This window comes from Lissotriton vulgaris, chromosome 11, assembly GCF_964263255.1.
Source record: "Lissotriton vulgaris chromosome 11, aLisVul1.2, whole genome shotgun sequence".
Taxonomy (NCBI): domain Eukaryota; kingdom Metazoa; phylum Chordata; class Amphibia; order Caudata; family Salamandridae; genus Lissotriton; species Lissotriton vulgaris.
Genome location: NC_141699.1, coordinates 566,763,572 through 566,784,763, shown reverse-complemented (window position 1 = coordinate 566,784,763; position 21,192 = coordinate 566,763,572). Strand labels below are relative to the sequence as shown.

The window sequence follows — 21,192 nt, the reverse complement described above, 5'->3', positions numbered from 1 at the left end:
AATACCTGATTTCCTGTCTCATGAAGGTCGAGCAGTGTATGCTCTGTATTAGGCTTTGCCTCAACAAAATGAAAAGTACCTTCTAGAAATCCCTGCTTAAGTCACAACCCAATACACATTGTCACTGCAACACCAAAAATGGACATACATGGACAAAATTCATCACACCATCCTAAACCATCATAACCAAACCCAGATTGTCATTAAAGTATTGTTCTACATTGTTCCAAAACCTACATCAACACAACCTCATCAGCATATACGCCTACATCAAAACTCCTAACATTACAAATCAATTAACATAAGCCTATAAATCACCACAAACACATCCACTATCAATACAAGACCATTAAGTTATACATGAGCATCATCCTAAAAATCTCCTACATCCACATCACAACTCCATAGCTTACCATTATGACATATCCATCCATTCATAATCACAACACAATTTCTTTTCATTGCTCCACACAGCACAATGTTACATGTTTCAACAAAGCAATATGATTTCACAACTCCCTACATCGGAACATAATTGGTCTTTACAAATCAAAGCATTATCAAATGCAGACGCGGCCGAAACAGGTAAGAGTGGTGGGGCAGAGCAGGGAAGTAGACAGACAACAGGATAGGTAAAATAAATAAAACCACTTACCTTGCACTATCCGCGTTGCTGACTCGACAATGCAGCGAGCGCAAGGTAAGTGGTTTTATTTAATTTTTTATTTCATTTTACCTAGCCCATCATCTATTGACTCCCCCGCCCTGCCCACTGCTCTTACCTGTGCCGGTCGCGCCTGATCAAATGATGATACATTAGGATGATATGAAATGGTTTGGGAAGAGATTGGTATGTGATAAGGGGGAGAGGATGAAAAGGTGCTGGGTTTACTTATCAGTCTACTCTGGTTTGTATCTCCATGCGTCCATAAGAGAACAATCAAGTTACCTCTTCTCTTATTAAAGTGAGTACAGCAGCCTTGTCTGACTCGCTGAGGCTGATACCATCGGGAGGACTTTCTGTCCCACATCCTCCGGTGATGGTGGGCCCTGTGGGCTTGGTACTACAGATGTCCACAGAAGACAGCAAATTATTCTGCAGAGAGAAGAGGCATTTTTTACTTCCAATTTTCAACTGCACTTGTTATAAAAAACCTCCAAGACTTAATAGATCTTCGTTCCCATTCATTCATTTGGGAACACTTAAGGGTTAAAGGGCATTGGAACCTGACAAAATAGATGACCACGTAAGGCAATAAATTAAGATCACCTTTCCAGCCTTTGGGCCTAATTTAGAGTTTAGCGGATGAGTATTCTGTCAGAAACAAGGCCGAGATCTTGTCCACTTGGTTACCAGTGGCATAGGATATAATCCACTTGCAAAAAGGCAGGCAGAATATTCACCATATTTGTGACCAAGTAACCCATCTGCCCAACTCCAACTTAGATCTTTACCATGAAGTCTCCATAAGACTGAAATACCTGTACCGAATTTCAGAATACCTGTGCACTGAATTTTTTTTAGCTAATCCAATGGACAGTATTTGGGAGAGATAGGTGGCTCTGTATTCCCTAGTAAGTGAAACAGCAAAAAATGTACTTTCCTTCGACTACTCTTGAAAGGGTAAAATGGTCATCACTGGGTCTATTTTGCAGCTCGCTATCAGGTTTCCATTATTTGCTTGGGGAGCAGTCGCTGAAATCTGTGTTGGATGTGGTTAAATACTGACAGCCTATGTTTGTCTTAACTGGAAACAGGATCAGGACAGCCATAATTTTACAGCTTGTTGGAGCAGTTATAAAATATTGTTTCCTTATCCCAATCAGTCTGACCATGCCACAACAAAACCCAGAGTGTCCCGATCTCCTAGGGCATGCTCCTCTACACAATGCAGTAGGTGAGGCTGAATTGGTTTGCATAAGGTTTTCCTCCTGTAAGGGCTCAGATGAAGTAGGAATGATGGTAATGCAGCCACAGGTGCTGCCAGGTTTGCTTTAACACAGGCATTTACATTTTCAGTTCCTTCCAAATTATTTTCGATTCATGTGAGTCAAAACCGAGGTAATCAAAAAGGAATATGTTTTATTTTGCACCAGCTTCAGACTACTTCTAGAAGACCATCACTTCACTGTACGTGAGGTTCAAATAGATATTGTAGCATATGCATGAATTAAATCGTTGCAAAAACAGTTCTATAGCACAAGTAGGAGTTAGTTGGAATGGACAATGTGTTCTGAGCTTGTCACAATGGCTATCCCTGCAAAATACCTTTTCAAACTATTTATCTCGCACTGACTAATTGTGAATAAAATCACAGAGCTGATTGGTATGACAGCAGAAGCTAGTAACAAAATGGTGTAAAATAGATCTGGGATCAACTTCTGTTATGGTGATGTAATCTTGTGTAATTTTGTGTTACGCTTGTTACATGAAATTGCCAAAATTACAATATTATTCCAAGTTGTGTAATTATGGGCGGATCTTGACAAAAAAAAAGTAGCACCAGTACTCGGGAACAACACGTAAAACCAGAACGCGAGCAGCTGCTGTTTGAGCAGGTTGTATTTTTTGCATTCTTTTTTTAAGTTTGAAATATGTCCTCACGTTCAAAATGGACATGAGGATGTATGTATCTCGCTCTAAAATATTGCACCAAATGGTAGTTTTACATTTTGCGTAATTCTGTATAATTTTGCTGAAATGTCAGTTTTAAAAAAAAAATGTGTTTATTATTCACCAACAAAACACATACATTACAGGCAAGCAGTCTTTGCGGTTGCATGTACTTGCATATCTTTTGAAAGCGATATTCGCCTATTTCTGTACAAAAGAGGCTAAATAGAAATCTATTCACAACCCGAACATCCGACATCTATAATTTTACTGAAATTCCACATAATTACACAAAAGCACATTATCCGAATTTTGCACTCCCATAGCATAAACCAGGGATGGGATAATGCTTTTCAAAATTATTCAGATTTCATGTCCACTAAGAAAAAAAATATGTCGCACAGAGATATATTACATTTTTCATATTCGAGACAGTGATCGCGCCTCTCTAGTTGTGGTTTAGGTCAGACTTTCCATTGAAAAGAATTTTTTTCTGAATTTTGGTGCCATTCGATGAATCTGGATAAAACCTTCCAAAACAGAACTACATGCTTTTTATGTTCCTAATAGTAAATTTTATGCACATTCATCAATTGAGGGCATACAAATAAGGCAGGTCGCAAAAGTGATATTTAACATTTTAAACCCCGTAGGATTGTTTGCGTGATATAGGAAAACAAGCATTTACAATGCAATAGGTCTCGCAGCATTAAAGTTTGAGCTATTGGCATTGTGTATGACAATGCGTTGCATAAAATGTTTAGCAAACTTTGAATTGCTGAGCAGTGAGAGTGTGTGCAAGAGTATGCTGTTCTTGAAAGCAGTGTGGTAGAGAGTGCAGGAATTTGGGTGACCTGAGCAATGTGGATGATGCACCTCATGCACAGGGCTGCCACAGTTATTATTCACACAGCTCTGATGATGCACCTCAGGCACAGGCTCACAGCTGTTATTATTCACACAGCTCTGATGATGCACCTCAGGCACGGGCTCACAGCAGTTATTATTCACACAGCTCTGATGATGCACCTCACGCACAGGGCTGACGCAGTTATTATTTACACAGCTCTGATGATGCACCTCAGGCACGGGCTCACAGCTGTTATTATTCACACAGCTCTGATGATGCACCTCATGCAGGGGCTCACAGTTGTTATTCACACAGCTCTGATGATGCACCTCACGCACGGGGCTGTCGCACTTATTATTCACACAGCTCTGATGATGCACCTCAGGCACGGGCTCACAGCTGTTATTATTTACACAACTCTGATAATGCACCTCAGGCACATGGCTGACAGTTATTATTCACACAGCTCTGATGATGCACCTCACGCACAGGCTCACAGCTGTTATTATTCACACAGCTTTGATGATGCACCTCACTCACGGGGCTGACGCTCAGCTGTTATTATTCACACAGCTCTGATGATGCACCTCACGCACAGGGCTGACGCAGTTATCATTCACACAGCTCTGATGATGCACCTTAGGTACGGGCTCACAGCTGTTATTCACACATCTCTGATGATGCACCTCCGGCACGGGCTCACAGCTGTTATTATTCAAACAGCACTGATGATGCACCTCACGCACGGGCTCACAGCTGTTATTATTCACACAGCTCTGATGATGCACCTCAGCACGGGGCTCGCAGCTGTTATTATTCACACAGCTCTGATGATGCACCTCACGCACGGGCTGACTACAAGGGCAGTATTTTTTGAAAACCCTGGTTTCCTCTTTATCATCAATTCTCCATCCTATTTCTTTTCGCCATAGTCTTCAGATTTGTATTTCATTAGAACTTAATTTTTGGAGTGTGGCATAATATTTCTATACAGCAATGATACCACACTTTTAAGGAATACCGTCTTTGTGTTGCATCTCTCTTCCCAAAGGGCATTTCGCCATTTGCACTGCACTTTGTAAATAACCGCAGCAGATTTATGTGAAAAAATGCAGGCCGGCAGTTTAGGAAGAGGGAATGGGTGTACTGGGGAGAAGGGGGTGGGCACGTAAATAAAATTAAAAAAAACAAACGGGGGGTAATCACTGCGGGCAAACATCTGCACCTAGAGAGAGTTGGCGTTTGCCCTGCATTGAATTATCCGCAAATCTACTGTTACTATTCACGCGTGGAACATCTTCGTTCTCAGGCATCACCCCTGGCCAGGTCCCTTCACACGTAGGGTGGTCTCCCGAACCCACACACTATAACCCCCTGGCCAGGTCCCTTCACACGTAGGATGGTCTCCTGAACCCACACACTAATCTATCGTGTGCCGCAAACCTCCCTTGCTGTCAAACATTGAACTATGACCACCAGACCATGCCACAGTCTCAAGCTATCCATGAAATCCCTTTCATACTCTGATTATTCTGAACTTTGGGTATGGAGAACCTTCTCCGGGATCAACATTGGGGGCCTTCAGAAAGCCCTGCAAAGGGGCCCTCCGCATCGGCTTCCTTCCCATGCATCAGACGTCGAGGTTTCAGATGCAAGGTATTATCAGATAGAAATATATCAACAATCCTGGCATTTTCCTTCAAAGAGGGCTCTGCCACTGCCCCTGTTCAAGGCCCCCTCTGAGCACAAGCTACGCACCCTGGAGTGAGCCAAGCCCCCCACAACCCAGGACCAGCGAGCCTTTGACATGACAATCCACCAATAAGCTCCTCACCTGGTTCTGCCGTAGAGTTGAAGCTGGCCGAGTTGTCCGTGCATAAGAGAAAACAAAACCTATCGTGCGGCGGGACTTCCGTCTTGTGAAGCCCGCACCCACGGAGTGCCTGGCCGGAGGAGCAGCGGTGAGTGGTGGAGGCTGCAGAAGTCCGGAGTGGCGGTAAGTGGGCTTTAGTTGTAGGGGGGGGCGGCAGGGGGGGTCTCGGTGCGCTTGTGTGTGTGTGTGCGCGCGTTTGTGTGTGTATGTGTGCAACGGCGGGGGGTGCCTCTGTATGTGTGCGTGCATGTATGGGCGCTCGTGTGTGTGTCTGTGCATGCGTGTGCTTGCGCTTCCCAGGAGACAGGAGATGGCCACAGCGAGCGCGTTCGCGCATGCGTGGCCCGCTCCGATCGCCTTCTTCAAGATGCGCGCGGCCAGCTCCTGTCTCCTGGAAAGCTGCGTCGCCAACTATACGTCTCTGTGCCGACACCGCGCTTACGCGCGGTTCAACGCCACGACACCTAAAAAATGGTAGGACAGAATTACACATTTGCAGTGTAAACAGAGGTTTACTGAAAGAAGTGCCTTTAATTAGTTTGAGGTAAGTTCATTCTGTAGTTTGAGAAATTAGCATTTAAAAAATGTCCATGCCGTAATAAAGAAAATAAATTTGAGAGAGCTGGACCATTAGTTCACACAACCACCACAGATTTGCCAATCCATTCAAAGAATAAATTCACACCATGGTACTAGGTAGCTTTTTGTCACATTGTGCATTGTATTATTGTAAATCTGGCACGCACTACAGGTGTTGGCCATCTAGAAAGAGTTGAGCACAGGGCCGTGAGACCTCTGCAGAGAGCCCTGCTGTTCGTGTCTGAAATTTGTGTGAAGCTGGGATTGGCCGCCCATGTGTTATTGGGAGCAAGGCCTGGCCAGAGGTTAGGCCCAGTTGCCAACCACTGCTGCACACAGTTGAAGGCCATGCTCTGCAGGGGTTGGCAGCCCCAAGGGTTGGATGCCCCGCTTGGCCTGGTCTCACCCCGTGGACAACCCCTCTGCTGTTCATGGCTGTAAGCTGTGCACAGCTGCGTTTGGCCTCAAGTCATATACTGCAGATATTGGCTGTTCATGGGGAGTAGGTTGCAGGATCTGGATGGGGCCTGGACCTGCGGCTAACCCCGCTGTGCACGTCAGAAGGCAGTGTGCAGTGGGGGATGACTTCCTGCACAGGGTGGGGTGCAGGGCCTGGGGTACAGGCCCTGTGGCCAACCCAATGCTGTGCACAGCTGAAGACCATGCACAGCTGAAGTTTGACACACACAGAAGATTGAGTACATTGCCTAGTCAGAGCCCAGGACAAGTAGCAATCCTAACACAGCTGCAGCTAGCCGCAAGGAACTCTGCTCTGGGCTATAATTTAATTAAAACTATGAAAGAAATACAAGTTCAAATTAAGTTATGGTTAGCCTTGGTTATTCAACACCTTGTCTTTAAAAAAGAAATCTGAAATTCACCGGAAAGAAACAGTTAAAGTTCTGGTATGGTTATGAATTAAAAACAAAAAGCCACTGAAATGTGCAAATTATGATTTGGCATTCATGGAATCGATGACTAGCAAAACAGCCAGGCAAACTATATCTTGCACACCAAATGCAAGGCTTACGACCTCACAGTATTTACATTAATTAAAAGCAACATCTACAAGTGAAATAAAATTAAACACTGCATAATCGCATCCATTAAGGATACAACATGATATAGTCGTCTCTGTCCAGAGGAAAGAGTAACGTGGGGTATAAACTCATCTGTAAGATGAGTTATAACATTTGTAACTGCATTTGGTTAATTAATGGTGATGATGACCTATATAAACCTCAAGATAGCATTCATCTAAAATAGAATAAGACGCCCTCTATCTTCAGATTGCTTCTTTTAGCATCCTTATATATAAACACTGTAATCTTACCCAGCAATACGAGCTTCAGCATGAACGGAGAAAAGAGTGGCAACTTTCTTAAAGACTGTCAGCAAAACTAAGCACAGTCCATCTTTGTGAGACCACCACCCTGTGTAACCGCTTTTCAACAATGCCAACATCTAAACCTTGATTAGGACTGTGTGCAGTTTATCACGTTGATGTCTGCTAGTGGCATCCCCATTATTGGCTACCTGCAGCTTACAGGGTTTCCTGCCTTTCCTACTCCTAGTCACTCCTTGTTTAGCTTTTATGAAACCATGTTCTGTCAGTAACTCATGAGCATGTTGTGTACAGGTGCATATCTTGTTTAGCATTTCCTCGTGAGAACTCAAACTATATTGCACTGTTAACTCATGAACATTCTACATGTGTGTGTATACATTACACAACTGTGCCTTGCAAGTGACTCAACACTATTACTAGTACACGAAATTACTGCGTTTCACGATTTTCACAGAAAATAGTGCTTTGTGCAGTCATAATTTTGCATATTGTACATGCCTGTCGCGTTTTGCCCACATCAATAAGACTCAGGAGTCGGAGCTGCTTGGTGCATGTCTTACTTTATTCCCTGCCAGCACCTTACTGGCTTACAGACTAAAACTGGTTCCGGTTCCTGTTTCCGGTCCTACCCTTTCCTGGTCGCCTGTCCTGTCTTGATACAGGGTCAGGCGCGACGACATGACATCTCCCCCTTTTGTACAAAGTCTCACCGTACTTCACATCTCTTCAACTAGTCGTCTGGGTTTCCTTATTTGGCGCCTCGGACGGCTCTCTCGTTCTGGTGTTTGGATGTGGTGATCTGCGACACTGATGATTCTGAGGGGGCTATGACGGTTTCGGTCATTGCTGTCGCTTTGGCTCGCTGTGTCACTTGAAGTTTGGCTCGAGGAAGCCCTATGGCGGTTGTGTGGATTGTACTTCTTGAAGTATGATACGTTCCTTGTTATCTGCTTGTTGTCGGCTTTCGCTGTGATCATAGTTCCTTTCCTTCTGCTGACTTGCAAGGGAACGTCAAGATATCGGCTGTCCGCCTTTGCTCGCCGGTCACTCCGGACTATCACCCAGTCTCCTTCCTGGATATCGACGTCCTTGGCGTGTCTGCGCCGGTCGGCGTATGTTTTCATTTTGAGTTTCGTCTCATGGTCCATCTCAACTAGGGTGTTGTGGTCAACAGTGATGGTCCGTGGTTGGGAGGTAGTGTTCATCATGGGTAGACGAGTGCGGGGCGCCCTCCCTAGCATTAGGGTGGCCGGGCACTGGTTTGTAGTGTTGTGCGGTGTGGTCCGGTATGCCCTCAGTACCTCATTCAGAGTCTGCTGGATGTCTCGGTGCATTAGCTCCGCTTGCTGAATTGCTTTTTTGAGAGTCCCCATAAATCTCTCCACCATGCCGTTGGCCTGTGGCCACAGGGGAGTGATTTTTTGATGTTTGAAGTTAAGGTGTGTTGCAAAGTCTGTGAATTCATGACCATTGAATGGGGGCCCGTTATCAGATTTGACTCGGAGGGGAATGCCCCATGCTGCGAAGATCTCATCCAAGATTGGAATGACTGCTGTGGCTCTGGTAGATGATATCAGATGTGCAAACGGGAATCGTGAGTATTCATCCATGACAACTATGATGTATTGTCCTGACTGCAGTGGTCCGAAGAAGTCGACCGCGACTTGTTGTCATACCCAGTCTGGCAGCTCAGACATTTGGAGCGGGGCAGGTGACTCCTCTCAACTGACAAGTTGACATGTCATGCAGTCTTTTAGGGTTGACTCTACCATTTGGTCCAGCGTGGGGAACCAGACGCGCTCTCTCAAGGTCTTCTTTGTGGCATTTATGCCTCTATGGCCTTCATGGGCCAAGTTGATGACTCCTTGGCGTAGCTTGTGTGGAATAACAATTCTCCCCCCTCTCAGAAGAAGGCCATTGTCGCTGATGGAGAGTTAGTCGTGTACGCGTTGGAAGGCTGTCAGGTCGCGAAGAAGTTGTTCTGGCTCTTGAGGCGTGTTTTTCACATGTCGCCAGGAGTTCGTACGGATGCGGTTCATGACGGCTTGCACAAACGGGTCACTTGCTGATGCCTCTTGGATGGCTTCCAGAGGAACTGCGGGTGGACAGGCTGCATCGACGACGAAGTGAATGTAGTCATCGGCCACGGAGTGAGCAGGTTTTGTGTTGTCTAGAGGGTGACGGGACATATAGTCGGCTGGATTTTCGGCTTTTCCTGGCTTGTGGACGATGGTGTATATGTAGTCTTGGAGACGCAGTCCCCACCATTCGATGCGCGGCGGCATTTTGGCGCTAGGGTTGCTGAAGATTGTGATGAGCGCCTGGTGGTCCGTGACGATTGTGAAATGTTTGCCATAGACAAATAGATGGAAATGTTCGCACGCCCACACCACAGCCAGGCTTTCTTTCTCCGGCTGGGAGTACGCTTTTTCAGTGTCTGTGAGGCTGCGGCTTGCATATGCGATGATGTGGCGCTGGTCCGAGTTTTCACGGTACTGGGCTAGGATAGCACCCAGGCCTACTGGGCTAGCATCAACTGTGATTTCAGTCCTCTTGTTTGTGTCGAAGTAGGCGAGATTGATGGCTGAGCTGACAGCTTGTTTAATGATAGTGAATGCCTGTTCGCATGCATCGGACCAGTCGAAAGGCTGACCCTGGCGTGTGAGTTCTCGTAGGGGGTAGCTGATTGTGGCGTAATCGCGGATGTAGCGCGCGCAGTAGCCTGCCATTCCGAGAAATGAGCGAAGGTCACTGACATCTTGGGGTGTCAGCAAGTGCGGCTACTTTTTCTGGGTCAGGCTTCATCCCTTCCCTGGAGAAAATGTGTCCATAGAACTTCAGGGTGTCTTTGTGGAATTCACACTTGGTGGCATTGAGCGTCAGGTTGGCATTCAACAAGGCGTGACATACCCTGTCCAGGGCCGTGTCGTGTTCGGTTTGATCTTTCCCGAAGACTAGCAAGTCGTCACTATAGTTGAACGCGTTTGGAATGCCTTGTATGACTCGCCGGATAGCCTCCTGGAAAATCTCGGCGGCCGAAGAAATACCAAAGTTCAGACGATTGTAACAGAAGAGGCCCTGATGCGTGGTAAATGTCGTGATATACCTTGATTTGTCATGAAGCTCCAACTGGTGATATCCTTTATTGAGGTCGAGTTTGGAAAATACAGTGCCGCCATTGAGTCTTGTGATCATGTCACTTATGTGGGGCCCAGGATGGCGCTCCCGCTCGATGGCGGTGTTGGGAGCGCGCATGTCTACACACAGTCTGACTTTGTTGTCTTGCCCCTTTTTGGGGACCACCACAACTGGGGACACCCATGGGGTGGGTCCCGACGTACGCTGTGGTGTTGAGCAATGGGTGTCACGCGTTCGTCTATGTGCAGCTTCACTTTGAAGTGATTCAGCTTCCCAAGGCCCTTGAAGAGGTTCGGGAATTTTGCCACGATGTCAGGGGCATCTTCGGTTATATAGAGGAGCTCCACTAGTCTCAGTCTTTCTGCTGTCGGTAGGCTTAGTAAGCAGTCGGCCACATCCGGTCCTTCCACAACATGAATGTAGGCTTGTATTTTCCTGTCTTTGAATGTCAGAGTTGTGTGGAAACGACCCAGGCACGGAAGGGGTTTTCGTGACATCCATGTAAATATGCGAACCGCTGCTGGCTCTAATTTAGGTCGTTGCTTCATGTTGTAGTATTCTAGTGCACATATGTAATTCAGTGATGCACCTGAGTCCAGGACAAATTTCGCCGGATGTGCTCCTATCATGATGTCTAATTTGGGGTATCGTTTCAAACGGTCTGGGTCTGATACCATGCAAATGTATTCGTCGCTGTCTTGCGACACAGGCGTGTGTGGCGAGGAGTCGCTGGACGTGGGCCTGCGTGACCGGTAAGAGTCCATGGTTTGGGGTTGGGAGCGGTAGGTGCTCGTGGACCGGCCTCGTGATTGATATGGGCTTGTTGATTGATGACTGGACCTCGAAGAGCTGGATGAGCGTTCTCTCCCTTTGATGGCACGTGCATGGTGTCGTGTGCCACGTCGTGGGGTCGATGACCTGCGTGTTGACTGTTTGGCCTGACACGCCACCTCAAAGTGATTGTCTCTCCCACAGCGGTGGCACCGCTGACCAATTGCCGGGCATTGCCCTGAGTGTGGGTAATCCTGTCCACACCTATAGCATGCGGGTGCTGACTTTGCCGACTTGTCATGTCGCGAGTCTCGTCGGGAGGATGATTTCTGAGAGGAGTATGTTGGCTTGTTAGATCTGTGTGAGCTGGTTGTGGACCTGGTGGTTTTGTGTGCTTGTACCCGGAGAGCGTGTTCTTTCCTGTCAGGCTTGTGGGTTTCCATTCGTTTAGCGTAGTTTTCTGCCTGGTCGTTGATTCTTGTCAGTTCCTCGATTTCTTCCAAGGTGTATTGTTTCTTTAGAAGTCTCCGACGCAGTGATTCAGATTGGCATCCATCAATGATGCTGAGTCGTAGGGCGTCCTCCGTCTTGAAGTTGTCGAACTCGCAATGACGTGCCATTCTTTTGATGCGCATGATGAAATCACTCATGCATTCGTCCTTTTCTTGGGTGGCTGGATTGAATGTGTATCGTTCGTAGTCCACGTTGCGCTTGTGGAGAAACCGTCTGTCAAGGGCTCCTTTTACCTCTTCATAGGTTGCGGTCGCCGCGTTTGGCAGTTCTTTGATGATTTGTGCTATTTCTTGGCCAGAGACCCAACCATGTAATCTTCGAAGTCCTCGCTCCAGTTCTTCCAGGCAGGCACCTTGCTGTTGCCTGGTGTCAATGTCAGCGGCTGTGGTTGTCGCATGAAGGGTGCCCCCATGGGCGCGTGAGGTAACATGACTGCAGTGGCTTGAGGCGCTGGGCCTGCTGTGACGTTTCCCCCGGACGTGCTGTTGGGTTCAGTGTCAGACATTTGGAGCTGTGACTTGGTTTGGCTGAATGAGAGGTCTCCCGCTCTTTAGTCGTTGCAGGGACTTAATTTTGGTGAGGTGAGGGTTCTTCTGCCCTTTTCCTGTTACAGGCAATGTATTTTGGCTGAATGGGGGCTTTCCCGCCTTTTTTGCTACAGTTCGTGGTTTTTTTTTTAGGAACTGCCTGACTTTAAGATGGCCGCCATCTTTGCTTCGTGGGTTAACCAATGGCCAGCGCCTGACCTTAAAATGGCAGTCGTGTGGGACGCTGCATCTCGGGGCCTTGGCTGCTCATTATCCACTCGCTTGCATTCTATGTTGGCTGCCACAGTCACTCTATCTTTTGCTACGGCCGCGGCGGGACTCACCCCTGCTTTCCGCTGCGTTCTTCGTGCTTCCTCAGAGGGCGGGTCTCCCACGTCCACAGTGGCGCTGCCGCGTCTCGGGATTCCTCGCTGCCGTCTGCACGGCGAGGCATGCGCTTCTTACTTGCGCTCCAATATTTGATCAGGAGGCACAGGATTCTCTGGCAGGCTGGCTCCAGCAGTTCCGGCGCCGGTTTCTATTTCGCGCTCTTCTTGCGCTACCGGGAGGATGACTGCGGACTCGCTGGTCGGGCCGGATACATGCGGCTGGGCTGTGCGACTGTATTTGTGGGAACACAATGATCCCACCCTCGTCGCCAATGTCGCGTTTTGCCCACATCAATAAGACTCAGGAGTCGGAGCTGCTTGGTGCATGTCTTACTTTATTCCCTGCCAGCACCTTACTGGCTTACAGACTAAAACTGGTTCCGGTTCCTGTTTCCGGTCCTACCCTTTCCTGGTCGCCTGTCCTGTCTTGATACAGGGTCAGGCGCGACGACATGACAATGCCTACTATTGCTTTTCTTTCTTTTCTTCTCTGTATAGCGCATCTGTTGTGTTTCATCAATTTTCTCTGTTTTTTTTAGGTTTCAGCTTGACAGTGCATGTGCGGTCTCTTCAAGATACTTTAATTTTCATTCAGTGGGCTTGGAAGCCACCCATTACTTATCAGTTGTGGGCATCATCCTGCCTCTCAAATGCTTGCATCCCATTGGTCAGTGCTGCGGTCTCCATGTCCTTTTCTTGTGTGTGCCCTTCCCTAGAGCATGGCATAAGTACTTGTGTCCTTAAACTGCTTGCACTTTTGGGAGCTATTTTCTTCTTTTTGCTGACGCACACTACTGAGTGCTTCTTTTGTAGCTGGTGTTGTCCTGTATTACTGCCCTTTCCTTCTTCTCCCTCCTCCCCTCCCGTTGGTGTGTTTGCTTCCTACCTCCCACTCGTTTTCCGTGCTGCGTCACTCCTGTTGCTGTGTTGGCCTGCCACCAACCATTAAAAAAAAAACACACAGACGTGACTCCGCTGATCGTCTCATAGCACTTGTGTTTTATACCTTCGACATACCTGCTCTCTACAAGCTTCTTTGCTTTGTTGCTTGCTCAGGCCCCATGTTGTGTTACTGGTTTTCTTTGTGCTTTCCTTGTTAAGGTTGCTTCCTCCACATGTATGTTCCTTAGCACAAGCTTGCACAATACGTTTATTTCAGGACAAATTATCAGGGTTTATGTAATTTTTCCTGCTGTTGTGTTTGCTTCTTACCTGCCACCCGTTTTTCATGTTGCCTCACTCCTGTTGTTGTGTTGACCATCCACTCACAATAACAAAACAAGCATTAAAATGCAATAGGTCTCGCCTTTCATTAAGTTAAAGCCATTTGCTTTGCTATACAATACCATTAGCAAAGCCAATTGTTTTAACTTAATTAAAGGCGAGACCTATTGCATTTTCAATGCTTGTTGTCCTTCTGGTCTTCCTTTGCCTTTCTCTAATAATCTTTCCATTTCCTTTCTCCTAACCATTTTCCCAACGGTTCATCTAGCACTTCATCTTGTTCGCCCCCCCTAATGCCAACTGCACCTACCCCGGAGATGCTACCCAACTCCGGGATGGAGGCCTCTGGCAGACGTGCCTGCATCACCTAGCACCTCGCCTCAGGTGTGACAGCATTCGAAACTGTGCATGTGAGAGTGGGGGGGTCTAGGGTAATATAGCACTGCATGGAATGTTTGAATGAATCAAAGGCTGGCACTGCTCTGTGGTTTATAACCACTAGAATTGCTCTGAGTTGCCCTAGGAAATCTGCACGGCTGCCAAGTGGCCTTGTGCCCTACAAACACCCTTCAAAAGCAGGCCTGGCTTTTTGGCATCAGCTCCGTAAATTCTGGGACATGTAGTCCACTCTCGGAATGGCATACACGTGTCACCATGAAATCCGCCGCACGCTAAGAAGCCAGGACTGGTGAAAACATGTCACATGCTACGGGTGTTTGACACCAATGGAAGTGGCGCAATGACCACCCAGATTAGGCCGGGGGAGTAACTGACCACTCAAACTTCAGCAACAGTGCAAACTGTTCAAAGGGTTTAATACAGTCAGAAATCGGAGATGTCCAGCTGTATCACAAGTCAGCCCTCGTCACATTGTGTGGGCGTCTTATCCACAGAGAGTGGGTGCTGTGCCCATCCCACCTGGGCAGTGGCCATGATGCATTTCAGCCACAGGGACCTGGGCAGGGGAACAACCACTGCCCCACGACAGCACGCGAGCTCAGCCCACCCAAACCTAGGTAGCAAGCCCTGCGCAATGTCAGGCCTCGAGGGAAGGACTCCCTGGCCAGACACTCTAGTGCGGTCTTACATCCCTGGAGACCTGTGCAGCGGACACTGAGCTCTGCCCATACTCAGACCTAGGGGGAACGGTCTTACACCTAGTGACCTGTGTGCAGTGGACACTCAGCACTGTCCCTATGTAGACCCAGGGGGGTGGTATTGCATCCCTGGAGACATGAGAGCGGATATTCAGCTCTACTCCTACGCAGGGCTAGGGGGACCTAGACGTGGGCCAGGCGCCCACTCAAACCTGAGCAGGGGGCGCGGCACTCACCCAGATCTTGACGGTGGCACACAGACCAGACTGGCGCAGAGGACCCTGCGTCCCCACAGACCTGCGCAGTGTGCCCACAGCCCTGCACCTACATAGCGGGGCAGCTCTTGTAGGAAACCCAACGAGATCCTGGCAGTAGTGTGAGGGGAAGCAGCCAAGGGGAACTGCCCAAACCCAGGCGAACCTGTTCCCTAGCCAGGCTCAGAAACGACCGGCCTTTCTTCCGCTCTCTTTGTTAGAGTAATCCTGCTGCGGTTGCAAAACTGGACGGGAGAGGGGCGGGAGAAGGGTAAGGGGAGGTGTGGGGGTGAGGGGTGGGGGAGGGAGAGACAACAGGAGTGGAGGAGAAGAGATAAACAGGGGGAGGGGGTAACAGAGCAACGGGGGGAAACAGATCGGGCAGAAATCCGGGGAGGGATGAAGCCGGAAATAGAGACGACTTCATCAGGGGAGTATAGGGATAAGACTGGAAGTGAGGGAAGGAACACATGATAGAGAGCAAAGGTGGACAAGAGGACTGAGGTAGGAGGGACAAGGGTGGGAAGCAGACTGAGGGCGCAGGGGCGATAGAGAAGAAGAAAGACTGGTGAGAAAGGAAAGTGAAATTATGCAGCCCACTAAAAGAAGGGAAAAGGAGCAGGGTAAAAGAAACAGAGAAGGGTGATGGACTAAACTAAATTAAGGGGGGGGTAAGGAGATGATGAATGGCAAAGAGGGAGGGAGAGAAGCGAGGGAGATATGGGCATGTCTGAGGAGAGGCAGAGTGTATTGCAATTCAAAACAACAAATAAGGCTGAGTGAATATAGGAATGAAGACAGAAAAGAAGGACTAACCACAAGACGAAAACGTCGAGGGAACTAAGAGAAGGAAGAAAGGGGACGGAATAATCAAGAAAGGAATGCCAAAGTGAATCACAAGGAAGGAAAAGAGAAGCCAAGAAATAAGGAAGGTGGAAGCTAAAGAGGGTGGGAAGGGCGGCTGTAAATTTAGGAAACTGAAGCTGAGGAAGTAACAAAACGGTAAGAACATTTAACGAGGATTGGGAGGGTGAAAGCAGGGAGAGGCGAGTCAGAGGGCAGGAGAAAAGGAAAACAAGAGAAGTTTGGTGACGCACCGGAGCTTGTCTTTATGGGGCCATGTGTTTCAAACACATGGCCCCATAAAGATAAGAAACCTTTCAAGGCAGAAGGAAGGCAGACAAGCCCGTCCAAGTGGGCCGTCTGTAAAAGAGAAAAGTCCATGTCATGAAAAACTCTTTCCCAAAGGCTGGCCACCGTTTAGCATAAATGGTTACGCCGGCCAATGGGAAAGAGGGGTGGGGCTTAAAGCCTTTTACTGAAAGCCCTCTAAATCATTAAATCTCGCCAGCAAGACGTCACATGTGCGCAGCCCACGCCAGCCGAGACGCTATGACGTGACTCCACTGGTCGCATCATAGTGCTATTTTCTTTTAGCTTCTACAAACCTGCGCTCTACCCCCTCCCATGTTTTGTGCTTGAGCAGCCCCCATGTTGTGTTGCTTGTTTTCTTTGTGCTTTCCTTGTCTGCATTGCTTCCTTGACATGTATGCCCCATAGCACATGCTTACACAATCTGCATATTTTAAGAGGACTTCAAGGACCAGTTTCATTGTGAATCAAGATGGCTCTACCAATTCCTCTTCTCACCCCATAGTGATTTATTACTACCCTCCCGTCCCATTGTCATTACTTTTGCTGTCTCCCCCGCATCCCCGCCCCCCCATCATTGCTTGACACATAGGGAGCTAGAAAAGAGGACATCCCATGCAAGGCTTTGCACAACATGCAGCTCACTTTGCCCCAGGTCTCTTGGTCAGTTTGGAAACTACCCTTTGAGGGAGATGCCTATTGAGTTAAGGTCTATACAGCCTGCTGGTCATGGTTTAAAATTCCTGCAAGGGCTAAAGAAATTGACATTGACAAAGACAGTAGCTCTCACATTGCCAAGACTTACTGCCTTTGCCAATGCTTGCTTTATCTTACTCTTCACTGTAATTCAGCACACACAAGAAAACGACTGCTATCAACAAGCTACACCCCAACCACAGTTTACTGCGCACTATGTGGTCGAGTGCAATTCTCCAACAAGCTTCTACCCCAACCACAGTTTACACTGCACTAAGAGACCGAGAGCAATTCTCCAACAAACTTCCACTCCAACCAGTTTACACTGCACTAAGAGACCAAGTGCATTTCTCCAACAAGCTCACACCCCAACCACAGTTTGCATTGCAATAAGAGACCGAGAGCAATTCTCCAACAAGCTCCCACCCCAACCACAGTTTGCACTGCAATAAGAGACCGAGAGCAATTCTCCAACAAGCTCCCACCCCAACCACAGTTTGCACTGCAATAAGAGACCGAGAGCAATTCTCCAACAAGCTTCTACCCCAACCACATTTACACTGCACTAAAAGACCGAGAGCAATTCTCGCTCTGGCGAAGCCCTCGCACGAGTGAGCGCCGTTTGTCTACTGTCCTTGAGTGGATTACAACAGTGCAATCTGTCCCTCTAATCTGCTACTGCTGACTTCGCTAATCTCATTGTCAGCTGCTAACCTAACCTGAGAGCTCTCAGGCACTTGCGGGAATTTAAGGAAATAAGAAGTGCATTCACATCACAAAAAAAAATGCAAAAAATTGCTTGCCTTCACTTTTTTGCTAACAACGTCTGCAACCAAACATCAATAACCGTTCAAAATATTCCCCTAGCAGCAACTGCACTCGTTTGACATGAATTAAAACAGTAGGTTTAAAGAAAGTATTGCCTTCTGTTTAGAAATGAATAGCATACCCTCCTATCAATTTCCACTTATGTGCATTGCTTCTGGTTAAAGCGTCACCAGTAAGGTAGACTACATAGTGCGGTGGGGGGTTTAGAAGTTATGCAAGATGCTTGTGTTTGAGACTCCAGGCCGATACTGCACGCATGATTGTTTAAAATACACATTAAGTGGCCTTTAGCTTTGCCCCAAGGAACAATTCTCTCTCCCCTCATATTATGGTTGTCTGGTGTACATTCCAACTCCCACGGAGTGACTCAATGCTTAATTTGTAAAATAATAAGTGCCTTTGTCTGGAGGACACTGCGGCTAGCACAACTCATTGCCCTGCCATCGCTGGCAATAACAGTAGCAATGAAACTACTAACCATCACACTTCTGAAAGGATGCCAAAGAAGACTGATCCACACCTCCCCAATATATAAACAAGGCTTGGGCGGCAGGTATTAGTCATTTTTATTGTAAATTGAATTACAAAACAACTGTTGTGCTCATTTCAAAATTAGACAGCGCCACCATGTGGCAAACAGTCATAAGTGCGGTGCTGACAATTAAGTGCTGGTGCCGAGCACCCAAAACCACCGTCTCAAATTAGGCATTGGAGTGATTGCATGTCCATAAATGGGCGACTAGTTTACAGCAATCTTTTTTCCACTTCAGCATACTTTCTTTAAAACATATTTTAGTCAGGACTCACAATGCAAATCAAACTTTTTGGCTTTGCCAATACTTGCAGACAAAGAGTAAATTCACAGTAGAAGAAGATTTCTGGAGATAAGAAAAGCAAAACATATTATATGAGTGAAATAGTTCAATTAAAAGATAAATGGACAAGAAGAATGGGTGCGAAATGTAGGCAAAAGATTGAGATCTAGAGAGAAGGCTGGCAGGAAATTGAAAGAGTGCAATAGAGCAGGAGAAGAGTAGCTAGAGAGCAAGCATTTCAGAAGTTTCGACAAGTAACGGACCAGCAAGCTTACAATACTTACAATATTTGGCATCTGCTAGGGGTCTTTAGCAAAAGCTGCTCCTCCGCTCAGGCAGAGTAGCGTCGCCCCACAGGAAAAATAAAATGATAATAACTTCACGTTATTTGTTGTTTTAATTTTCAGAAGCCTCTGAAGGTGCGGGAAGGTACTGCCCAAAGAGCAGGGAGAGGAGTGGTGAGCACTTTCTAAGTGCGCCTGAAGGTTGGACCAGCCAAACAGTCATGCACACTTAGCATGTCCTCCGCCAAGCTGTGATGCACAGCCTGGGTGGAGAAAATGCACAGACTCCTACTGTCTGTCTGCGCCCTGAACCATGGCTCTCAGACAAATCACGATGCTGCTGCCATATTGACAGCAATACCAAAGGGGGTGATGGACACAGCGTTGGAGCAAATCAAACACTCACCCCCAGTCAACTGATCTGGGCCTAATCCATCATCATGCTTTAGCTCACTCCACCACATAAGTTCAGACATGGCAATATGCAAATCATCTGACCCTGTGATTCATGGGAACAGTCCAGCCCGAACTGCCAAGCCATGTCTTCCCTGGACCAGAAACAACCATCCTGGGACCGTTTTCCAGCTAATCAGCCGTCATCGGACAGGCTAACTTGACTCCAGTGGTTTAGAGAGCAAGGGACCCACGTCTGGGCATACCCTTCCCACATAGGGTAAACAGCAAAACACATAAGATGATGGACGGAATGTTGCACAATGGCAAAACATTCACCCCCAGTCATCTCAATGGAAATATTACAGACTGCCTTAAAGAAAAGCCACTGTGCAGACTAAAGTCCATGTCAAGAGGAATAATTTATCACTGAAACTAATGCCTAGCCCTTGAAAATCAATAGGCCACTCCATGCAAGTTCAATTAGGTGGATTACGTTTAAAACAGCAAGGCTAACTCTGCATTTAATAGATATAACCTAATTGATCCCCACACTGGTAATTGTAGTATAAAAAAGAGAAAACAGGCATTGCAAGCCCTTCCTTTACAACTGTGATTAATTTGTGCCAGTGCTTTCCGGTGTTTACCACCAGCACTTATTTTTGAGGGCAGGGTCTACACCTGAGGGCCACTGCCAACTCACATGAAGGACTCAACTGAACATGATATGTCACATTATATAATAGACTCACTTCAGTGCAGTTCACACTCTATCACAATCTCCCGAGTCCCTGGTGAAGAGTGCTGCTGTGCTGAGCCGATGCTAAATCCATATCCGTGGTTGCACTCAGCTCAGTGTTGCTGGTGGGTGGGCCACTCATTGAACAGGATTTGGTTCTGTGGGGTAGGGGTGGCGGCAGCAGCGTTATGTGTGCATGCATAACCTCTTTTTCAAATTTCCAAAGCCTGCACCCACGCACTGCATGAGTCTCCGCAAGTTCAGTTCAGTACGACATACTGTAATTTCTGAAGCAGACACTGTGTGTGCAGCAGCAGGCCTAATGAAGGCAGTGCCACCAGTAAGTACCCACACCGCGTGGTGTCACAGTCACTGTGTTTGGTAAACAGAGTCCCAGCAAATATGCCGCCGGCACCGTGTGTAATGCTCTGGGCCTGGAGGCTGAAAGCAGGGCAGGGCCTTGTAATTTGGCCTTAACCCCTTTCTGTGTGATCGTTGACATAGTTGTCCTGCATGAAATGCTGTTTTTCCGTGCGTTTTGATCTTTTTCGCATATACTTTCATTTCGGAATTTTCATAACACCTGTTCTCCCCAGTGCTTTTGTTGAAAGTTTATTTTCGACGTCATCAAGCCTCGTGCTCCTGGCTCAGGTTGTTTGTGCAGTGGTGTGGTTGTTTTTGTGGGGTACGGTGTGCACCCTTCACCCGCTGGTAGCAGAGTGATGCTTTACATTCTAGTGAGCAAAATGGCGCCTACGTAGTGAGAGCACGACACAACGCAAAAACCCCTTAGCTGTATTTGTTTGCTGGCACTCGCACACACCCCATGCAGCATTTACTCTGTATTTACTGTTTTTTTTATGAATGATGCAGGTCGAAATACCTGTTGTGCCAGCAGCCAAGCCAGTCTCCGGAGCGAGTCCCTGTGAATGCTACTGGTTTAAGCAAAATGCTGCTCAAGCACCATCCGCTGCCGCTGGCATGATTTCATTTTATTTCTGCCCTTGTCCTTGTCGCAGTCCTCACACAACACTATCTACACACGCAGTGCCTGCTGTAGAGGTGAATTTGGGTTTACTGGCAGCAGTGTTGCACCCTCTCAGTGCCA

The 21,192-nt window shown here is 47.4% G+C and overlaps 1 protein-coding gene across 5 annotated transcripts in view; it reads right to left on the bottom strand.

The window, feature by feature from the left end:
• Positions 1-21,192, bottom strand: part of TACC1 (transforming acidic coiled-coil containing protein 1) — a 622,141-nt gene that overhangs the window by 66,156 nt on the left and 534,793 nt on the right. Inside the window, exon 7 of one of the 5 annotated variants that reach the window (XM_086943655.1) lies at positions 950-1,096. The exons of the other annotated variants lie outside the window; for them this stretch is intronic. Coding sequence (XP_086799781.1) covers positions 950-1,096 — 147 coding nt within the window. The remainder of the gene's footprint in view (positions 1-949; positions 1,097-21,192) is intronic. 5 annotated transcript variants of the gene reach the window in all.